Here is a 22,069-nt window from a genome sequence, read left to right on the forward strand (position 1 = left end):
CACCCAGCTGACAGGTTCACATGCGACCACGGGCCACGGCTCTGTGCTGGGAAGATACTGCCAGTGAGGATAGCACCAGGGATTTCCCATGCGGCCCCTACCCAGACCACCACAGGTACCGTCAGGCAGGGAGCAAAGAGCCCTCCTGCTATTAAACCCATCACAGTCAAGTATCAGGAGTGAACAACAACACTGGGCCTGGAAAGCTCTGGGTGAAATGTGTTTCTTCTGGGTAGCCATTTGGGACCCCTGCTAAACTGCTGGATTTCCTGGCCTTGGGGATTCTGGTGGTGATTTTGAGGCCCACCCCCCGGGGCCCCAAGTTCCTCTCACCCAGAAAGCAGAAACTCACTAGATGGGGCAGAATTTGTGCCTTATATACAGAGATGTGTTTTTCTTCTTGACCTTTTCTCCCCTTCCCCAAGGGATAGTTCAGAAAGGAATTTACCCAAGTGGAAAATCTGAGAGATGAGAGCAAGGAGCCCACACGGAAACACACGGCGGAGAGAGCTGGGGGACCTGGGTTCGAATCCTAGCTCACAGCGTCTTTGTCCCGAGAGGCCTTTGTCATTGCCTCGGTAGACTGGTGCTCCCGCCTCATGGCTCGTGAACCTGTCTGCGTCAGAACCTCATGGAAGGCTTGCTGCCACAGAGCTTGCTGGCTCTACTCAGAAGGTCTGGGGCCTGAGGAAGCTGCTTTTCAACAAGTTCCCAGCTGCTGGGATTGCTACTGATTGCAGAGACGGGACTGCACTTCAAGACCCCCACCGCCACAGCTCATCCGAAATAGAGCCTCCGCTCTCAGAGAGACGGGAAAGTTCGGCGGGCCGGGGATCCTGAGGGCTGGCTAGCCCAGCTCCCTCTTGCTAGCTGTTCACCTCCCTCAACAGTAAATGAGGCTAATGCCAGCCCCGCTTCGGGCGACAATATAGGAGATGAATGTGACCGTGCCTTGTAAAGTATCCCGTCCTATAGGATTGGATTCAATATGGGGATTATCCTAAGGGTTAAAGTTTATAGTGCAGAGGGGGGTCTGTTGTGCAGCGCCTGGCACATAGCACGGCTCATTAAATATTAATTAAATGAAAAAAAAACATCTAAAAATAGCCACTGACTCCATGCCACAGATTTTGGTCTCTGTCATATATTAAAACAAAAAAAATGGTAATAAAGTTACAACACATGAAATTCATATTTCAATCGTGGGTGGCAGGGACCTCCTTCTTGGCTTCTGATCCAATTCATTATTCAAATCCTTTTACCACAGAGCACTCCACCGCTTAATGTGGAACCAGCTATGGATCTTGATAAGAAGAAAAGGCTGGGCTCTGTTTCCACTTTGCTCTTGGCAGTCCTCAGGCCTCCAGGATAACTTTCTTACAAAATGAATAGTGCTGGCTCCCAGAGAGACCAATCTAATCTCATCTTGTCCACTCGGAAGATCCGTGTCAAACATTACAGACTGTCTGACGGCAGGACGGGGCCTCTAATTCCATCTGGATTTGGATCAGTGTTTAAGTGATCAAGAAGGGAGCCATTAGCATGGTAGAAACAGAAGCAAAATAGAACTGGCCCACGTTTTAAACATTGTTCTTGTCGAAGGTTCTATTTGAAAAGCCCCCATACGAGACAAAGACAGAAACAGCACGAGCTAGAAAGAGCAAGAGAGTTTAAAGCCCATTGCCTCCTCTAAAAACACATATGAATGAATGAATCAAAATCCTGAATGTTTACTGTTTATGGGCATGACGGTCTGATCAGATAACCATGCTGTGCCAAGAGACCTAATTACAGATCCACCAGAGAATTTAAATTACTTTTAAAGGGGGAAAAAAGTCTCTGGTTACTCTTGGTGGAATAAAATATCACTTACTTCCAGTCAGCCATTTTCAGAAAGGCTCTCCCCACTTCAAATGGCATTACTGGTGAGTGTTCCTCGGAAAAGGTGTAACTTCAGACAATCAGTTTGAGAGAAGCTTAAAAAACACTAGTTTCTAACACACAACACTCTCTCTACAAGGTTTCTACCTCTCAACCCAGCTGTGTTAGTAAGGGGCCCCCAGAATCAGTAAGAGGATGCAAGTTAAATGTTACTGCTACAAACATTTTAAGTGAATCTCTAGGGAGGCTGTGAAACACCCCGATTTAAGTCAAAAGAGTTCCCATTTGGGAGAGAAAAACCAAAGTTCAGAAGCCAGATCACCTGGGGACGGGAGGTCTACCCTTCGACAGATATTAACACTCAATTAGATGTAGGCTAAAGCTTTAATTTGCTACTTTAAGAAGGCACAATCTTTTTTGAAAAAAATCAGATTAAGTGTTCAAATGTCAGAGTTTCTTCCGTGTCAGGTTTCTACTAAGAGATTGAATGATTTACACTGGAAAGAAGGAAGAGAGGGAGGGGGAGAAAGAAAGAACCAAACTGCGATTCTCCAATCCCGGGATAATCACCCGTGGCTCTGCCTGACTCTCAGCCTCATAGAGGATTGCACAGCGGGAGGAAATTTTGTAACATTCTTACATCCCAAATCCTTGTTGTATGTTGCCTGTTTGCTGGGAGGGCGGGAGTGTTTAGCAATAAAACCTGAACACAGGGTCAGTTACCACACCTGGAGCTCACTGTGTTCCTTTCCCAGCGTCATGGATAGGCGGACAGGTCTAGTAATCCGGTTGCCCAATGTTTGACTGCAGCTCTAAAATGAAAATTGATCCAACTGTGCTTTTTCTCTTTCCCTTTAAATTCTCAGTACTAATGATGTGAAACATTTCCAGGCATGACTGTAATTTTGAGGCTTTGAATTGAGGAAAATCACAGATAAGGCAGAGGCTAAAATTGACTGGTGTGTTACACTGGACGCCCACAGGGCAGTAGCAAAGTTTGGGGGAGGTTTTTGCCACACCCTCACCCAGGTCAGGGTGAGCAAAAACAGGCATAGGAGTCAAATATTTGAGAGCAAGACTGAATTCTGTCTCTGTGATCCTAGTGTTTTGGGCAAACACTAGCCTGTTTTATAAACTTTCACTTGGAAAATAGTCATCATTGCATAATTGGGGCAAAGGCAAGAGATGTTGAACATTTGTACAGATGCAGTGTTTTGCAACCCCCAATATTGCTTCCCACTCTCCATTTACTGATCACGTCCTGTCACCAGACGTTGGTCTGTGACGCTGAGATACAACTGCTTCCCGTGACTACGGCAGAAACCTCAGGTTTTCGTGTCCCCCACCTTTCAGCCTGAGAGCCCACGCTCCACGCCGCTGCATGTAGCTTTTAAAAACTCAAACGTGACAATCCTCTACTTAGAACCCCCATCACCCACGGGTTAAAATATAAACTGCTCAGCTTTAGGATTCAATACTAAAAAAAAAAATCTCCTTGGGGGAAACAGCAGAAAAAGAGGAAGGACAGAGCCCTTAGCATCCACCGCTCTAATGAAGGGATAAATCCTTGAATGCTTAGATCCAACGAACTTTTGTGGGTTGAGCCCACATGTATATTGGTTCTATGTGGGTTTCAAACAACCAGTTTCTAACGAATTCTGAGACCACAGCCCAATGATAAGATGGGGATGAGTTGTATCGCTTTATTTGTGTTTCTTATTGTTTTACTGACTTTGGAATTGAAATATATTAAAAATTACATCTGAATGTTAGCAATGCCTCTCACAGTAAAAGCTTATCATTTTAACCTATGAACCCAATTAGGTGTCTAAAGAAGTGGGAGGACAGATTCATTTGTCATGAAATTAAGCCTATCATATGGATGAATATGGAGGTTTACATTTTCAGCAAACTAATGGGTCCTTGGCATCTAGAACTTGATTACCTGGGCTAGGTTGGTGCTTCTGCTATTGCAAGGCTAAAACAAAGAGATGAGCTGTTAGGTGTATGAAATTAAAAGGTCTGAGAGGTGGGTTTAGGAATCTTTAATAATAACAAAATAGGTGATTACCAGGAAGGTAAGAAAGAGATTTTTTGCTCCAGGCTCTGTATTTCTTCTTGGCCTCCTTTCTTCTCAACAGAGAGAGGCCATACCTCTTTTGTCCGTCCTTCCTATTCCTCACGCCCAGCACATGTTAAGGAATGAGCACGTACACACCTCCACACAGTATGGCCCAATACATGATTCCTCCGCGTCTTTCATCTTCGCCACAGAAGATAACGTGAGCACTTCTTCAGTGCGTGCTATGTCACAGGAACTAGTAAGTACTAAGTAAGTTCACACACGTACTATCTCAATCTTCGAACCATGCATTTTACAGATGAGGAAACAGCCTCAGGGACTGTGATCTGTCCGAGATGTGATCGCTAGTAAGCGGCGGTGCTGCAGAGCCCATTTTCTAACTCCTGTAAAACGGCCTCTTTTTCTCGACCAATCATAGAACTATTTTGTAACTGTGTCTTTCAAAAGCGACGTTCAGTCGTCCAGCTCTGAGAATCTGCAGAAATGTGTGCATGGTGAAGGGCTGTGCGGGAAAGGAGGGAGGCGCTGGATCTTACCGGAATAGGAGAGGTCAAGTGAAGTCTGCAACCTGTTTTCAAGGTGAATAGCAAGGATATCAAGTTTTTCAAAAAAAGGGGTATGGTAATCTCACCAGGCTCGTCATGTGGTGTTGAAAAAAAAAGGGGCCAAAAAGTGGGAAGAAAGGGATAACTCTTAGGGATTATCTTCTCGTGAATACCCACAGTCATCGTTTTCAAACCAAAAAATCATCTATTCAAGGGACTTTATTCTCTCCCCTAAAATGACACAGATAAAAGCAGCAGCAACAACAAACTCAACATTTTTCCTGTTGTTTCCCTTCACAGGTCTTAAGTGGTAACTACATTACTGAGAAGTCCATTATACCTTACAATATATGCCCTCGGAGTATTTTTAAAGTTTCTGTTTAGTTTCATGCTACTAGAAGAAATATAGCAAACCACAAAGAGAATAGCCTTTGTAAAATTTTTCCTTGTTTGCTCATTCCTGGAGCAGAAAGGGGGCAAACTTGCACACTGGGTCCATTTTGTTGGTGGTGCCATTGTCTGCTCACGCGGTGCACACCTGTGCTCTGTGCTAACACAGCTGAGACAGGGCGTAAGGCAGACAAGGTAAGGCAGTGCGTGGCGAGATGCCTTCGAAGAAAACAGTGGCTTGGGATGTGCATTTCGGTACTTGTTACTACCAAGAGAAGGTTCCAAAAGCTTAACGTTTGTGCTTTTAAAAATAGCTAGTGACAGGGTGCCTGGCTCAGTTGGCAGACCATGGGACTCTTGACCTTGGGGTCATGAGTTCGAGCCCCAATTTAGGTGTAGAGATTACTTAAAAAAAATAATAAAGCTCACTGGCTTGTTTTATTTAAAAAAAAATAGGAATGATGAGAGTACAGTGAAAATGTGCGGGTTTAGGCCACAATCATTTCATGGTAAGTTTGTTTTTCAGATGTCCTCAAGCCCTGGAAATCCAACATGATCACCTGGTTCATAACTCTTAGGCAAACGTTCTCTTTTCCTACAGAGTATAGCTTTTTTTTATCCCCCCGGTTGAAAGAGGGCCAATCATTGTAGTCCAGGTATCCTGAGCTTTATACAAGTACTTCTCGGCAGCGCACACTGTTCAGAGTGTGTGGACACAGCCACTTCTGGAATATGCAAGCTGGTCTCCTTTAGCACAAGTAGCACCTCCCACCTCCCACTTTTCTCAGAGGAAATCTGTAGATGGAGACAAGAGCAGGTATCAGAACCAAGAATATCTATGTTATTGGCACACAAGGAGGCATTACAATAATAACTTGTTGGTAAGAAGTAAAATTCAGTGGTATTTGAAAGTATTTATAGAAAGATCTTCTACAAAGGGACATAACTAGCGCTCTGCAGGGTCAGAAGGGCAGGCCAGCTTCCCAACAATATTCTAACAGAGCGTAGAAAAGCTATTAGTCATTAGTCTGCCCCAGGCCAGCACTTTGTATCCATGATGTCCAACCTTCATAACACTGCTCTCTCCATTTACTAAAGTCACACTGCCAAAAGCAGGCCCTTCTGACTCTCAATCCATGCTGTGTGGGTACAGACCAAATCCCCTGTTAAGAAAGTTCATCACTGAACTGGTATGTTACTCACCACAATACTACAGAATATAAAAAGAACCAATTACTTGCTCAGAACAGTGAGCCAGTGGCTGGGAAGTGGCAATCTATGCAATCGGGAGTTTCTCTGTTAAGGATGAAAAAACAACTATTAAAAATGTGTATTCTGTTAAAACATCATGGGCATGTCTGCACTGCGTAGTAAGTGTTAATCAGGTTAACTACGCCCCCATTTCCTTTTTATTCTAAGTTGATAGTCCTTCTCTTATTTCCTTTATTCTTCTAATTAAAGTGTATATCCCAAGTATACCTTGTAAATTTTCCATCTGAAATTTCAATACTAACGATGAAGTACCAAGCAAAAAGCGGCAGGGGCATGTCAGTCTGTCTGCATGTCACAAATAAGCCAGAAAATCATTACGGACCAACGATGCTGCATACGTTTCTGGTGGTGGTGACAGCTGAGCCATTCAACACCGAGTCCGCTTGGAAAGTGTCCATCAGTGTCAAGGCTACGGAAGAAAATATTAAAACAGGACACCAAACCATTTCTCCCCTTCCCACTGAGTGTTTATTTTATAGCTTTTGCATCAGGTAATCAACTGAAACACTTCGACAACAGAAAGCTGGCAGAATGTTAAGGAAAAGGAGTGATTATCTCTCCAACAGATGTGACAAAATGGTTTCAAGTTGGAAACAGTATTGCATAAATGAATCAACTGAATGGGGGAGGAGAGAGAAGGAGGGGAGAGCCGAGACAGAGGAAGGAGTGAGCATCTTCCAACATGGATTGTGAGGGGGAACAAGGCACTGTTTAGCTGTTTGTAGTATTCATAAAATAAAAGTCAAAATAGACAACCCATGTTTCTCAAACTTACATTCAACACTGCTTTAGAGGTGCTCACACACCTGGCTGTCAACAGAAAGCTGGGGAGCTGTCCAAAAACCAGATAGACAGCACCAGTGGGTCGAAATCATAGGCTCACCAGTAATGTGTTTGCAAGAGATCATCGCCATCAGGGTCCTTCCATAAATAGTACTGCAAAGGTCACAAAGCTGCGTGAACTTAAATTATAGGATAAATCTGACTAACTGATCGCCCATTTCAATCTCTAAAATTCCCACTGCAGGAAATCGGAAAGTAAGCTCCACTCCAGAGGAGCTGAATTGGCAGTGCATTTGAAACAGGGATGCTTTTCCCTCAAAAGGCTGCCTGAGCAGCAGTTTAGTTGGCATGGTACAGCAATTCTGCATAGGGTAAATGGATGCAGAAATTTCACAGCGATTGCCCTGCTTCCTCTCAAAGTAAATGGCACTAATTTATGAAGAGGCAAATTTTCAAATCATAAAGTAGAAGCACCTGGGCCTCTTACAGACAAACTTCACAAAAGGTTACAGTACCGTACAGCATGGTACTTCTCCTAATAAAGGCTTCTAGGACCATAGGTGTGTTTGGAGAATGATCAATGGGAAAAGCCAGATAGAGGGCTTACACAGATGTTCTCTATGTGGAATTGGAATATAAATTAAAATACCAGCTATGCACTTGGGAACCAGCCTTTAGTTAAATTCTCTAGTGCTTTTAAGAATTTTTATTTCATTTTATTAGAAAAAGAGAATAATTGTCTACAAACTATTTTCTTTCTAACTATGCAAACACAATGAGCAAATCATCTGCAATATCAAAATACTGTTTGTAAATCACTGGTGGCACTAACAATTTTAGGAATTTCCAATGGGACATAATATTGAGAAAGAGCAACAACAGATTTCAAATTATAGGCATTAATGGAATTTTAAGAATAGAAAATAAAATTTAAAGTTTAAAAGTCAGTAAGTTTAAGTTCTCCGATTTTCAATAATCTAAACCCAATCATCAAGAATTCAGAAGCACCCAATATGTTCAAAGTTTCACAAATGGGTATGGATGATAGAAAAGTAATCCCCATGCAATACTTTAAGTGTTGCTATCCGATATATTTGAGTGATACTTTACAGATTAAAGCTCCGTAAAATCAAAATATATCCTCCCCATTACATTTTAAAACAGTCACAATAATTTATCAACAGTTGCCATTTCACAGCAATTAGAAAACAGGAGTTGATACAAGTTGAACAAAAAAAGTACTTTTTCCTCTTTTAGGAAATAAACATGTATATATATATATACACACACACATACACACATAACATCATCTTTTAAAATTCAGAGTGGTTAATTCGCTTTTGTATTATAAAAAAAAAAATTCCCTATGGTCAAAATACTGAAAAAGCACAAAGGCTGAAAAAAGAAAACCACATTTGCCACTTTTAAAAAATACATTATTGTCTCAGTGGTTCTATTTTTTTTTATTATAAAGGTAGGTATTACGAGGACTCTGCACTCGTCAGACTCCCAGGACTGTACTGGACCAGACAGAATTCAATCTAACCCTTTCTGTCTCCAGGAAGGATACTCCCTAACCCATCTTACAAGAGGACAGAATACATACCTCTCTTCTGAACTGTTAACCTGGGAAAGAACACATGCCCACTTGGAAGCAATCTAAGTCATAAAAGTTCATGAATCTGTGGGAGAGACCGCCTGAATAAGAAAGCTACTCTTTGGATATAAGTTAGGAGCTTTTGGAAGTATATAAACTCTTTTAGGTCACTAGAATACAGATTTTAAAAATGATTTCTCCATAAATAATGACCTATTACGGGGTTGGTAAACTGCAGCCCATGGTCCCTATCTGGCATGTCACCTGTCTTGGTAATAAAGTATTACTGGAACACAGCCATGCTCACTCATGTATGTGTTGTCTGTAGCTGCTTTTGTGTTCACCTGACAGAGCCGAGTAGTTTTGACAGAGCCTGTAGAGACTGCAAAGCCTGAAACAGTTACCCTCTGGACCTTTGTAGGAAGAGTCTACTGAACCCATGACGTAGGGCACCATGTGCTACCCTAGTTTCCTAAGAGTTAATGCACCTCAAGATTTCAGCATGTCCTCCAAGAACACCCTGCATACTGGGGGGTCCTTAGCAGATTACACATGTCAAACACCCTGCCCTTGAGGTGCTGCTTTCCTTTTGGGCAAGGGAATCATTTGTGTAGATTTTCAATAAATATCTGTAAAAGTTAATAAATACACGAAAAAGAAAGCAAGCCAAATAAGGAAAGTATGCCTGTCGATGTTCCTTGATGTTTTCCTATTACTGGGGGGGGGGGGGGTGGGTATTATTAAATGATTCTTTCTGCCAACTTCCTTCAGCTTTTCTTTAAAAAAAATTTTTTTTTTTTGATAAATCGTGCACCCTCCTCACTTCCCATACAGTTAATAACCTTTAAAGCAGCCTGCCTAAAATGTTTATTTACCTAGTTTGGTGAGGGCTTGTTCAGGAATAGTATTTATTTAAACCAAACATAGTAAAGATTATTCTTTTAGAAAATGTTCCTAAAATTCTCTCTGTCTGGTACTCTAAGAAGGGTAAGATGGTACAGGGAAATTAAACTCTACAAAATATACCTTAACAATCAGAGGTACAAAATAGCTACCATTTCTGAATGGTAACGTAAAATAACAACAGACAAATCTCCCAAATTTGAAGAGCACATTTTCCCCTGCCCCGAGCCGGCTAATGAGTCTGTCTCACACAGGGAACTTCCTGAACTCGAGCAGCGGTTCATGAATCTTTAAGAGTTCACAGGTGTTTCCTATTTCCATAGTTGTTGAAACAGGGAAGATAAAACAGAGAAGATATTTATCAAACACAAATTTATATCAAGATTAACCTTTTTTTTCAACCAGCTTAGAAGTGGACTTTTCCCTTTGTTAAAAAATGAAAGGTACGGAACTGTACGTGAAAGATGTTTCCATCACCCCTTATGTCTCCACAGCGCATTAACAGTTTCCAAAGTGCTTTCACGTGCCGTCTCGTTTATTCCTCACAACACCCCTGTGAGGTAGGTACAGCAGGTATTAGTCTCATTTCAAGACGAGGAAATTGAGGCAAAGAGAGGTTAAGTGACTTGCCCAAGATCACACAGCTGATGAGTGGCAGAGCCAGAAATCAGATTTTCTGACTCCTTGGCCAGTACTCTTTCCACTCTAATTACTGCCCCCAATTATGAACAATGTTCTGTGTATCAAAATTGAAAGGTTACCGAAGTTCATTTCAGTGATGTATTAACAGTAAAGTTACTTGAGAACTACAAGAACAGGAGGTCTGATGATTTTACTTGACATAATAAAACTGGTGCAAAACCACTTTTACCTAATTACTTATAACCTTTTGGTCCAAATACATAAAATATGCAATATTTACAGCATTTTCCTTTCTTTTTTTTGTAAATGCAATGCTTTAAAACACATTATAAAGCACCTTAGTAAAAATAGTCTACAAGTAAAAGTACAGAAGAAGTAGGAAAATCCTACCCACACCACAGCCCACTAATGGAGTTATAATATGGAATCACCAATGTCAGTGTACCGCTCTACAGATAACCATGGAGGAACAAATACTAAACTTATTTTTTTGATATTAATGTGTGGAAGCCTTAACTAAAACTCCAGACAACATCAACATTCTTTGAAGTGTCTCCCCAATCTTAGATACTGGGGAGACAGGAATGAGAAATACTGCTCACTCTTTTAAAATTGGTTTTTAACACTAATGATCAGTTTTTTTTAAAGAATATTAAAACGACCTACATAAATGTGGGCAATTCCAACTATAGCAGAAACATTCTTAGCAAACAGGATCAAACATTCCAATAAATTTCATGAGACATGATTCACAAAAACAAAGCACACACCGCCCAACAGCTAACACTACTCAGTAGAGGTGTATAAACCTCCAGGTGAAGGCGGGGCTAGCAAATGGATTCCTCTTCATTCGTGGTCAGCTGGAAAAAAAACGCTTTATCAAAAAGACAGTATCAGAACTTGTGTTTGTATTTAGCCTCCAATTAGACCCGCTATGTGTTTATTGTAGGTGAGATGTAGGCTTTTTCCAGGCAGGAGGCTATAACTCCCACCAAAATTTAACCAGGAAAAGAGGGAAAAAAAAAAAAAAAAGAAAAAGAAAAAGAAGAAAAGGCTGAAACTGAAGCCTCTCAGGCCACTGAAACTTACCAGCCAGCATCTACTTCCTCGGTGTTACTGTTCCCTAACTTGGCTCGAGACACACTGCCTTTCACACCGACCAGCAGCCCGACTTGTGGGGCCGAGAACTAAGGTGAAGACAGGGTCAAAGTTTTAGTTCAAAAACCTAACAGTCACACCTGTACTCAGTTCGATTTCGGGTAAATCTTTTCATAGAAAAAGTTCTGTGCGAGGATGTAGAGGTCTCCGTCTTTTTCCCGTACGGCGTGGGCTCTGATGAACTGGAACTGCTCCAGAGCAAATTCATAGAACTCATTCTCCATTTTCCAAATGTCAGACTGCTGCAGCTTTGCAATGGTTTGTTTAGTGGGGAGTTTCTTCTCCGTGGTTTTCCTAAGATGAGATTTCTTTCCTACTTACGAAGGAGAAAAAGAAAAGGTGAATAATTCTGAGAACACACAAAAGAGCTATGCTTCTTACGTGGAGAGATGGCTTAAGTTAATGCGGCACGTTGAAGGACGGTAACCTAACTTGTGCATTCACAACACTGTATCATTCAGGCATAGCTCGTGCCCTAATCATACTAGAACTGTCATTTATTCCTTTATAATGTAAATCCTTAATCTGTTAAAGACTTAATGAGATGTCAAATAGGAAAGTATGGATCAGCACTCGGTAAAGTGTAGGCTGTTGCCTTACATGCTGTTCTAATCTCAAATGCTTGGTGCTCTATTTTTTAAACATGATAAAATATCTATTTGCAAACTTAATACAAATTTACCATAACCCACATTCTCTACCTGTGAGAAGCTAGGGCACATGCATACTCTAGGAAGAGTCGCAATGTTGTATCTTACCGAAGAACAGGGGGAAACTCCGCATTAGATTGGACCAGAGCCCCGTCACTCTCAGCTTTTCAATGTCATACAGTCCAGGCTGCTGAAGCACACTTGACCATGACAGACACGGCACACGCTGATTATCACGGCTGGGACTCAGTCTCACCATCCCACCCCTACTCTAAACAGCATTAGGCAGGTCTCAGGTGCAATACGGTCATAGTGTTTGGTGTCTGGCATTAGTTAATATTACACATTTCTAACGAAGGCTGGTTCTGCAGATCGTGTCTTTCCACTATCCCTACAATGCCTTCTAATTATCATCTAATGCATGTTTATGTGCTCAAAAAATACTGAACGAACACCAGCTGTGTGCCAGGCCCTGTTTTTGTAATGAAAATGTAAGAGGAAACAAGCAATACACCCGCCTTTCTGGAGTTATTTCTTGTGCTTTACTCAAATCACACATATTTTTCAAGTTGCAAATAAAGTTAAGGACAGCTTTAAAAAGAAACCCGTCCTTTATATACCTGTACGGTAGAGTTCTGTAGCGCCCCTGAAGAACCGGGGCAAAGCTGCCTCCAGCAACATGATAAAATCTTCAAGCTCTTCAGTAACTCCCACCAGAAAGTATTCATTAATTAGGTTATACTTGGCTTGATCCATAGCCCACCTGCTTCCCACATTCCTAAAACCAAAGAAAAGGAATTAAAAACCTGGCTGTGAAATCTGCCAGGTTTTGATGGCTCTGACACTGTATATTATGGAGAAAATAAACACGCGTCCATCCAAAGCATTAATACCCTTTTATTAATGTCTTCAGTGGGGAGGAGGGTAAATCACTTGATGTCGAAGTTCCCTCCCAGTTCTACAAATCTATGAAACATACTGAAGTTCAATTAAAATCTCCTCACTAAAGCTCAAAAGAGCAATACCCTTTTATTGTTCTAAGGCAGGGGTTGGCAAACTTCTTCTGTAAAGTGCCAGGGAGTAAATATCTTGGGCTTTGCAGGCCATATGTTCTTGGTTACAAATACTTAACTTTGCTCTTGCAGCATGAAAACAGTCATAGACAGTAAGTAAATAAATGGAGATGGCTGTGTTCCAATAAAACTTTATTTATAGGGCGCCTGGGTGGCACAGCGGTTAAGCGCCTGCCTTCGGCTCAGGGCGTGATCCCGGCGTTATGGGATCGAGCCCCACATCAGGCTCCTCCGCTATGAGCCTGCTTCTTCCTCTCCCACTCCCCCTGCTTGTGTTCCCTCTCTCGCTGGCTGTCTCTATCTCTGTCAAATAAATAAATAAAATCTTTAAAAAAAAAAAAACGTTATTTATAAAAACAGGTGATGGGCCAGGTTTGGTCTGCAGGTTGTAATTTGCCAATCCCTGTTCTAAGGATATGATTAAAAATCGAGATGTTCTTCCTAAGCTTCTAGTTCTTATGCTGTTATTATGCTTTGTTATAATCTACTGAGTAGGACCCTTAAGGTTCACAGTGATCCAACAACATGTCTCACACAATGAGAAAAAGAATGAAGGCGTTCCTTGCATTTCTCATCATTTTTTTAGGAAGACGCAAACTTTGAATGTGTTCTTGTTTCTACTTTTCCTATTAAAACAATTAGACTAAATACGTATAAAAATGTACCTTTTTAAAAACTGAAAACTCCGCACATTCTGAGGAAATAACTCTTTACTGAAGATAAAATATCTTTATTTTCCACCTCACATTTATTAACAGACTAAACTGCAATCATAACCTTGGCTTCTCTCAAAGTAAAAAAAATCAGTTAACAGTAAAACCAGGTGAATAATTTACTAACTAAGCCTGTTCTTGATCTAAAATGAATGGCTAAAACGATAAGCTTAGGAGAAAATGAGGTTTATGAAATGATTCCTGGCCTCTATTTAAGAGCTCTGCTGGAATACAGCAAAACCTGTTAACACCAAAACCAAAAAATTATGGGGCTCCTGGGTGGCTCAGTTGGTTAAGTGCCTGCCTTTTCCTCTGCCTCTGCCCCTCCCCCTTGCTTGTGCTCTCGCTCACTCTCTCAAATAAAATAAAAAAACAAAAAACAACAACAACAAAAAAACCCCCAAAATTAAAAACCAGCATCTGAGAAAACATTGCAAGGATATGATGTATGAAGAATCTTTTCAATGCACTTAAATGTAACTATAAAACTAGATATTACTTAATTATATATTATTTTTAGTCTGGTCTTTCATTAATTTCCCTATACCTAGCCCTTGACTAGTAGGTTCACACTTATGAAACAGATTATAAAGAAGATTATCAATTTAAGCTTTGTGTCCCTACCAGCATTCCGAGCTGTGGCCACAGAAGAATGGGATTTGAAGCCAGAGCTTCTCCGGAGCACAGTCTGAGCCGCCCTCGGCTACACATTCATCAAAGGTCTGGAACAGACACAAAGCAGCAGGTGTGAGCCATAAACGCAGGTCTCACCTATCAAATACCTTAACAGGTAAGTTATTAAACACACAGGCAGCAGCAGGTGCGATGAGCTAGCAAATTAAAAAGATAGGCAGGTTAGGAAAACATACTTGAGATATTAAAGAAAGTTAAACAGATTTTTCTCCCGTCTTTGTTTAATGCCGATGTATACAGGAGTTGTTTTGTTTTTTCCTGTACGAATTAAACCCTCCCCCACTCAGATAATAATTTGTCCTTGAGAGTAAGTACTGGTTTATGTTGAATTTGTGTCTTTGTACTTTCTAGCCCCCTTCCAAAGGAAATTAAATAAAAACAAGGCTAAAGATACTCTATGTGAAATAATTATTTGAAAAGAATATAAAGGAGGACTACACTTAAGTCTTCTCTCCTTTCCTCGATAAAACAAACAACTCATTGTACAAAGCAGAAATGACCTCAGATACTGATGACTTGTGTGCCCTCCTGTCCAAGGCACCTGACTGAATTATTTAAAAGGGAAAGAGACTGACAGGTTATGAATCTAAAATTAATCCGCTTCACTTCCTTGAGTACTTATTGTCTGTCACAGGCATTTTAACAGTAGGCACTATCTATTCGATATGATACTGAGATCCCAGAGAACAAACTTGGGAGCTCTGGTTGTCGTGGTAAGACATCTACAAATGCCACCTATTATTTCTGAGAAGAGAAAGTGTGAAAGAATAGAAAGAGCATGAGAGCTGAGTCAAGGCTCTTGAGTTTCTGGAACCAGGTTTGACCTTATTTTAAGTAAGTCTCTAAGGACTCCAAACCTCAGTTTCTAATCTATACAATTAGATAGATTCAAAGGGCCGTTTCAACCAAAAATCTATGAGAATGGAGCCAAAAAATCCTTACACCTGGTGTTGGGCGGAGCTAGAGTGGAATGATTCTCTTTACTCTGGCAACATTCAACAGACAACAGCAGACCACAGCCCATAAGTTACCCATTCCTTTTACAGATGACCTTCTCCATGATATAGCAAAAACGTCTATGACTTGGGTTTGAATCCTGAATCCAGAAAAATTTTTTTCCTTTTGTTTTGTTTTTGTGTTTGTTTCCTTACCTAAAAAAGGAGGACATGATCTTATTTTGAGGAAGAAATAAAATCATGGATGTAAGAGAATCTATCACAGTGACTATCCACTGTAGGCATTCGATAAAGGGAATTTGTCTATGTCTGTGCCTGTCTCTCTCCCCACCCCAACTCCCCAAGAGTCAAATACAATGTTTTGTTGGTTCTTGTTCTCCTTGACCTTCACAGCATTTGACCACCCTCTCCTTTCTGAAAAGCTCTTGGTCTCTCTGCCCCTAATGGATCCTTGTCTATTTCTTTGGACACTCCCCTTTCTGGCTTTGTTGGTTCTCTGGGCCTTTCTGAATGTACTATCATTATCTTCTTTGAAGCATGTTTGGTCCTTCCACCAGGTATGGAAATTCATCTCCGTGATCTTCTCTTTGCCTGCTCCCTTCCTTAGCTTTTTCACACTTCCAACCTCCTTGGCTTCATTTATAATTTCTAGGCAAAAGACTTTTAAATCTGGACCTCCAGATCCATCGCTTCTCATCTTCCAATACCTAGTGTGCATTTTCGTTTGAATTTCCAATATTACCTCATGCTCAATACTTCTGGCAAAAGGATTACATTGCCCGTGTAATTCAAACTGAAGATCTCAGAACATTTCCGAATTTTTCTTCTCCCTCACCTAACATCGTTGAGGTAATGTCTTTCCAATCCATCTTTTCTTTTGTCAATCTCGCTTCTATCAGGGTCCCACAACGCCATGTCTCCATTCTTATAATCACTTTCTAATGGGCTCCCTTCCCTCCTTCCTTCAATTCCTTCAACCCGCTCTGTACAGTTACCAGATTCGTCTAAGGAGTCACTTCTAACATCCTCTACTCAGAAACCATCAATGGTTTCCAATGTCTCAAGAAAAAGAATTCAAACTTTTTATCCTGGCTTTAAGAAATGCTTCATACTCTGACCTCAAAACCCTAGGCTAGCCTTATCTCTATGTGCAACTTCCATGTTTATCAGATTAGCCTGTTGTATAAGTTTCTCAAGCATGTGGTATGTACCTCAAATCTATATACCTTTGCTGATTACATTTTCTTCCTCTAAAAGTACCTTCCTTCTACCAGTCTTATTTACATGAAGACTATCTTTCCAATGACTCCTGCCCAAAGTTACTTCTTCTTTGGATTCGTATAAATTAATTGTATACTGCCCTGTAATAGCCAGCTCTTAGGACCCAGGCATGTATATCTGTATGTACATCTTTATCTGAAGAACGTGCTTCATGTACATTTTTTAAAAAATGTGTATTATGTTCTCTCTCAGCTGCAATGCAAGCTTCTTTGAGGGATCGTGCAGTGTGCGTTTGTGTCCTCCACAGCACACAGTCTATTGCCATACAAACTGTCTGCACAATCGGTAGTTGAAAGTAACTGGGAAGGCTGCATTTCAGGGATTTACAGGAATTTAAGTAAAGGCACAGTTCCAGCGAAGATGAAGAAGAGAGGGGCAGGAACATTTTTTCAGGAAGCATTTTGACAGCCTTAGAGTTCTCTCAAATTCTCTTAGGCTCTCTCTGCAGCTAGATACACATACACAAATTCTACACACACACACACACACACACGTAAAGTGAAAACACCTCAGTTTACTCTTAAGACTCAATAAACCCCGTTTCAGTGGCCATGACATTATTTCTGAATTTTACGAGATGGTCTGACTTCGATGTGCTGGCCTAAGTCACTCTCTAAAAAGAAGTTTTATTATCATTTACGCCAACTTGTAGCTCATAAAAATAAAACAACCGATGTATGTATCTATCTCTACCATGTTCCAATTTCTAAGAAACCTTTGGCTCAGTGACCTGAGTGATGATATACTGGAAGGTTTCTGATTCCATGCCTATCCAATTTAAGAATGATCCCAGGTCATAGCGAGGTGCCTCTGAAGCTCAGAAGTGCTCTGCTTCCTTACGCCTCTATCTGATTAGAGTCCCGACAGAAAATAAATGAATTATTACGGTGACTGTGGGTGAATGCACGATCTCTGCTACCACTTTGTGTAAGAGTCAAAGACACCGAAAAGCTTTTGCTTAAATATAAGAAACTAGGATATTAAAATGCTGCAGTATTAAAAATTTCCATACAGTTAGTCAACTTTGGGAATTTAAATATCCACTACTGGAATAAAAACTGATTAATGACTAAGCATGCATTAAATTCTCAAGTTAGCCAGCTCCTAATTCCTGTGTTCCTGGAGTATTTTAGTATTTCAAATAAAACAATGTGTAGCTAACCTTCAAGTCTACTTCTGGCCAGTAGTTTTAAATCTGCTAGCCCACTCTGGCAGTGTACAAAATTCACTCTTCCATTCTTTCAGAGTCTCTTGCAGTTAGGTATAGCCACGTGACTAAGTTCAGGCCAGAAGGCAGAAGTAGTTGTGACCTAAATTCAACCAACCACCTAAGGACAACTTCCTAAAGAACAGCAGAATAAGAATATGGAAGGAAATTAGGTCCCTGAGTAACAGCGTGAAGCAAAGTTGCTCTAAGAGTCTGGACCTCTCACTTTTAGGCTTTTAAGTATGATAAAAATCATCTTACTTAGGGGCGCCCGGGTGGCTCAGTAGGTTAAGCCACTGACTCCAGCTCCGGTAATGATCTCAGGGTTCTGGGATGGAGCCCCATGTGGAGCCCTGTGTCCCTCGCACTCCACGCTCGGCGGGGAGTCTGCTTCTCCCACTCCCTCTCCTTCTGACCCTCTTTCAAGTAAATAAAATCTTTTAAAAAAATAATCTTATTTAAATTATTTGGGCTTCTTTTAGAAGTTTAGCATCTACTTTAATTCACCTAACAAATATTTTATTAGACAATATAAAAGTAGAAAAATAGATTGGGTTTTGCTTCCTTTATCATTTGGGGAAGGAATTTTGTCCCTATCAACTAAAAGAACAATCCGAACATGGCCAGGAGTAAGGAAGACATGGAGAAAACAACAGACCATGAAAAATCAAACACTGGTGAAGATACACGAATGTGCCAGAGCTTAGCATAACAGAAACTCTCCCATTTCTACATAAATACTTGCTGAATAAAGTAAACCAAGTAGTTCCTAGTGAGAGAAGCCAGATGAAGGCAACTCAATACCATCTTTACCACACACACCTTGATGACTCAGTCCACTAAGATTTTAATCAAGAGCTGCTGCACGGGCTCCCCGACAGCGACATCAGCACTGGGGCTTCTGTACCCAGAACACTGAAGACTGTCGCACAGACGCACGGTCATCAACAGTCTCCTGCTGATGTGCCACCTTCTATTAGCCTTCTCCTACACATTTTGGTCATATTTCAGAAATAGGATTTTCTATAAGTAAATATTTTTCTCTTCTAAAATTTGAAGTCCTCCAAATACAAGGCAAAAACAAATAAAAACACTCCAGACTCTCTTCCTCTCCCACAAAACCCAGTTCAGTACACCACAGAAACAAAAAATTATGACCAGTTTTTTCACTTAAAAATCATCTATGTTTAGAAAGAACAACTCATTGTGAGCAAGATACAGATATTTTTAAAAGCATGAAATATCGAAATGTTCTTTAGACTACTTAGATTATTAGTTTAGATATTTAATTCCTAAAACTGAAGTTTAAAAAAAGTAATCAAAATTTGTGATGCTTGATAGTGAGGCAATTATATTTACATGCAAATCCTTTTCTGCAAAGGAACTTGCTTCACACTTTATACAGAAAACCGAAGCTACGAGAAAGCTCCTTGGACTTCCTGCTTAGACAAAAGCTTACCTGTATCTGTAGCCCCCTGCTGCCCTCATCTTTAAAGACGTATTTCCTTCTCCTATCTTTGAATACCATCCTCCCCCCTTCTGAGACCCTGCTCCATCAATTTTTCTCTAGTCTCTTGTATCAGCCACCACCCCTGATCTCTTTAGATATATAATATGCCCAAGTGTCTATCATCTTAAAGAAACATTTCCTGATGTTTTTTGCTCCTTCTAAAGCCAAACTTCTATCTTGAGAGTGGTCTTTTCTCTGGGTCTTAACTTCATTTCTCAGTTATTCCTCGACCCTCTGGATTCTACTTATATTACTTTCTAAATCATCCCTAATGACCTCCCCAGTGACAAATCTAAGGGACAGTTTTAAATCCTCAATTCGCTAACTCCTTTGCAATTGAAATTATTTTCCCATCTATTTGGACTCATCGGGTTTGCCTTCTGATTCTCTGACCTCAGGCTTCCTTGCCATGCCCCTCTTTCTCTGCTTACTCCTGAAATGCTAGTACGCCCCAGAGCTACACATTGGCTCCCCTTCTTTTTCTTCTTCCTTTTTCATTTGGTCTTCTTTCCATATTCTAGGTCTTCCAAGTGCAATTTCATTCAATCCCCTGTTTCAACTCCCACCTGATGTTGATGACTCCCAAATCCATAATTTAGTTCAGAACTATTTCTTGAGATACAAATACAATTTCTAGTGGATACCTCCACTTATTTACACATGATTAAAAAATAATATCCACTTTGAATTCATCCTCTCTTTCTTCAACTCCATGATAACTGACTCTGCTGTTTTCTCTCTTTTGATGAAAGGAAACACCTATGGTCCCATCAGAAACCTGGGAAGAAGACAAGTCAAGGCTGACTCTGGGTTGTGCACCTTTTACTGAGATCGAGAATACTGGTCTATATGAAGCTTTCAAATAAATATGAACTGTAAAGAATTATACTGCTTTCCTGCGATGCTTTGCTTTTTACATATAAAATACTAGCTATGCAGACAAGAATTTTTTCACATGCCTTTGTGAGACAGAACTGTAAAATTCATGTTCCATAAACAAACCAGGGTCAGGGGACTGTGAATTGCTAAGAAGTGTGGAGGCAGTATTTTGTAAGTTAATGACAGAATCAGGCAGCACTGAGTATGGATTTCTTCTAATCTCATTACTACCTTTCATAAACTAATATATATTTTTAGGTAGAATATTCTAAACTCACTAAAATACTTATAGCTGTAAGTCTAGTTAATTTAGAGCAAGAAATAAAAAGAATACAATCTGGGGCAGGAATTATAATCCCTGGGACCAATGAGTACTTCTTAACAAACACAAACTGATTCTCCTTTAGATTGTTATTTAGAGCATGTAACGATTTACACTTTCTAGAAATATGACCCCCCTTTGGTGTTCTGCTAACAAAACAACAGTTAATAAAAAATGTTTAATAATCTATAGGGCAGTTCAAAGCCAAAGTATTTATAATATCTAGAAAATGTGAGTGATGAGAATTATAGGTGCAGTTACTATTACTTAGAAGCCATAAGAAGCCCTATATTGAAGGGACTGAGAGACAAACTATGGTTATTCAAACTTGAGTATTTGGTAGATTATTTTCTCAAAATGAACAGTGTACCTGCCCCACGGCAGAAAACAACTAACACTGTTAGTAGCCCAGTGGTTCCCAAATGGAGCTCTTTTGACCCAGCAGGTGACATCTGGCAATGTCTACAGACATTTTTGGTTCTCAGAACTGGGGGTCTTGGGGGGATGCTACTAGTTAGAGGTCAGAGATACTGGTTAACATCCTACGTGTATAGGCAGCCCCTCATGACAAGGAGTTTTCTGGCCCCAAACAACAACAGTGTTGAGGCTGAGAAATCCTGCGGCAGCCAGTGACAAAAGTTAAGCTTTCAAGCAAAAATATAAAATTTTGGAAAACTCGATCTGCCACCTTAAGTGTGGCAGTTTCCCAATACTCAAAGACTTCTCTAATGAGATCAGTGGTGATATTAGTGAATGTGAATTTCTGATACTGTATAATAAAAGGTGTCAACATTTGGAAGGTCCACATAACTTAATGTATGAGTATGTTTCCAATGACCAATACATGATGTTATACAACTAAGCTCAGTTAAAAAATCCATTCAAAGTGTAAAATACATGAATGGATTTTAATGTAGCACAGCATTAAAAAGTTCACTGCTGTGGTTTCAGATTCTACAGAAACTACTACTTGTCAAGTTTTAGTGTAATATTAAAGAAGAACATCCACAATCTTCTAAAAAGACTCTTAAAATCCTCCCTTTTCTAATTACATATCTGTGTAAACATGGATTTTTTTTTATACACTTCAACCGAAAGAACATATTGAACAGATGAATTCAATAGCAGATATGAAAATCCAACCATCTCTATTAAGCCAGATATTTTTTAAAAATTGCAAAAATATAAAAAGCAATTCTTTATACTTTTTTGAAAAGTGGTCATTTGCACTAAAATATATTATTTATGTTACCAAATGGTGGGTTTCCTACTGTTACTTTTAAATTAGTATTTTTAAAGGTTCCCAGTAAATTGGTATATTTCTTGATATTGGTAATTATCACACAAACAAAAGCTCGTTGGGGGTCCTCAATAACTTAAGAGTAAACGGAGTTCTAAGACTATCAAGCCTGAGAATCACTGATTTCTCTATATAGTTCTTTAATGCTGTCCTCCGTATTATTTAATATCCCTATTTTCCAGGTTCTGGGCAGAGATTATACTAAGTAAACGTCCAATTACAAATATAAAG

General features: G+C 40.1%; 1 protein-coding gene across 2 annotated transcripts in view; it reads right to left on the bottom strand.

Moving 5' to 3' along the window:
• Window positions 1-6,616: 6,616 nt before the first annotated feature.
• HS2ST1 (heparan sulfate 2-O-sulfotransferase 1) overlaps window positions 6,617-22,069 on the bottom strand; it is a 167,144-nt gene continuing 151,691 nt past the window's right edge. The window contains exons 5-7 of one of the 2 annotated variants that reach the window (XM_026497669.4): window positions 14,315-14,412; window positions 12,525-12,682; window positions 6,617-11,567 (exon numbers count right to left, since the gene is read on the bottom strand). In XM_026497669.4, coding sequence (XP_026353454.1) covers window positions 11,341-11,567; window positions 12,525-12,682; window positions 14,315-14,412 — 483 coding nt within the window. In that variant the 3' untranslated portion in view covers window positions 6,617-11,340. Of the gene's footprint in view, window positions 11,571-12,524; window positions 12,683-14,314; window positions 14,413-22,069 lie in introns of both variants that reach the window. The other variant, XM_026497668.4, reaches the window with a different exon arrangement.

This window comes from Ursus arctos, unplaced genomic scaffold (genome assembly GCF_023065955.2).
Source record: "Ursus arctos isolate Adak ecotype North America unplaced genomic scaffold, UrsArc2.0 scaffold_12, whole genome shotgun sequence".
Taxonomy (NCBI): Eukaryota; Metazoa; Chordata; class Mammalia; order Carnivora; family Ursidae; genus Ursus; species Ursus arctos.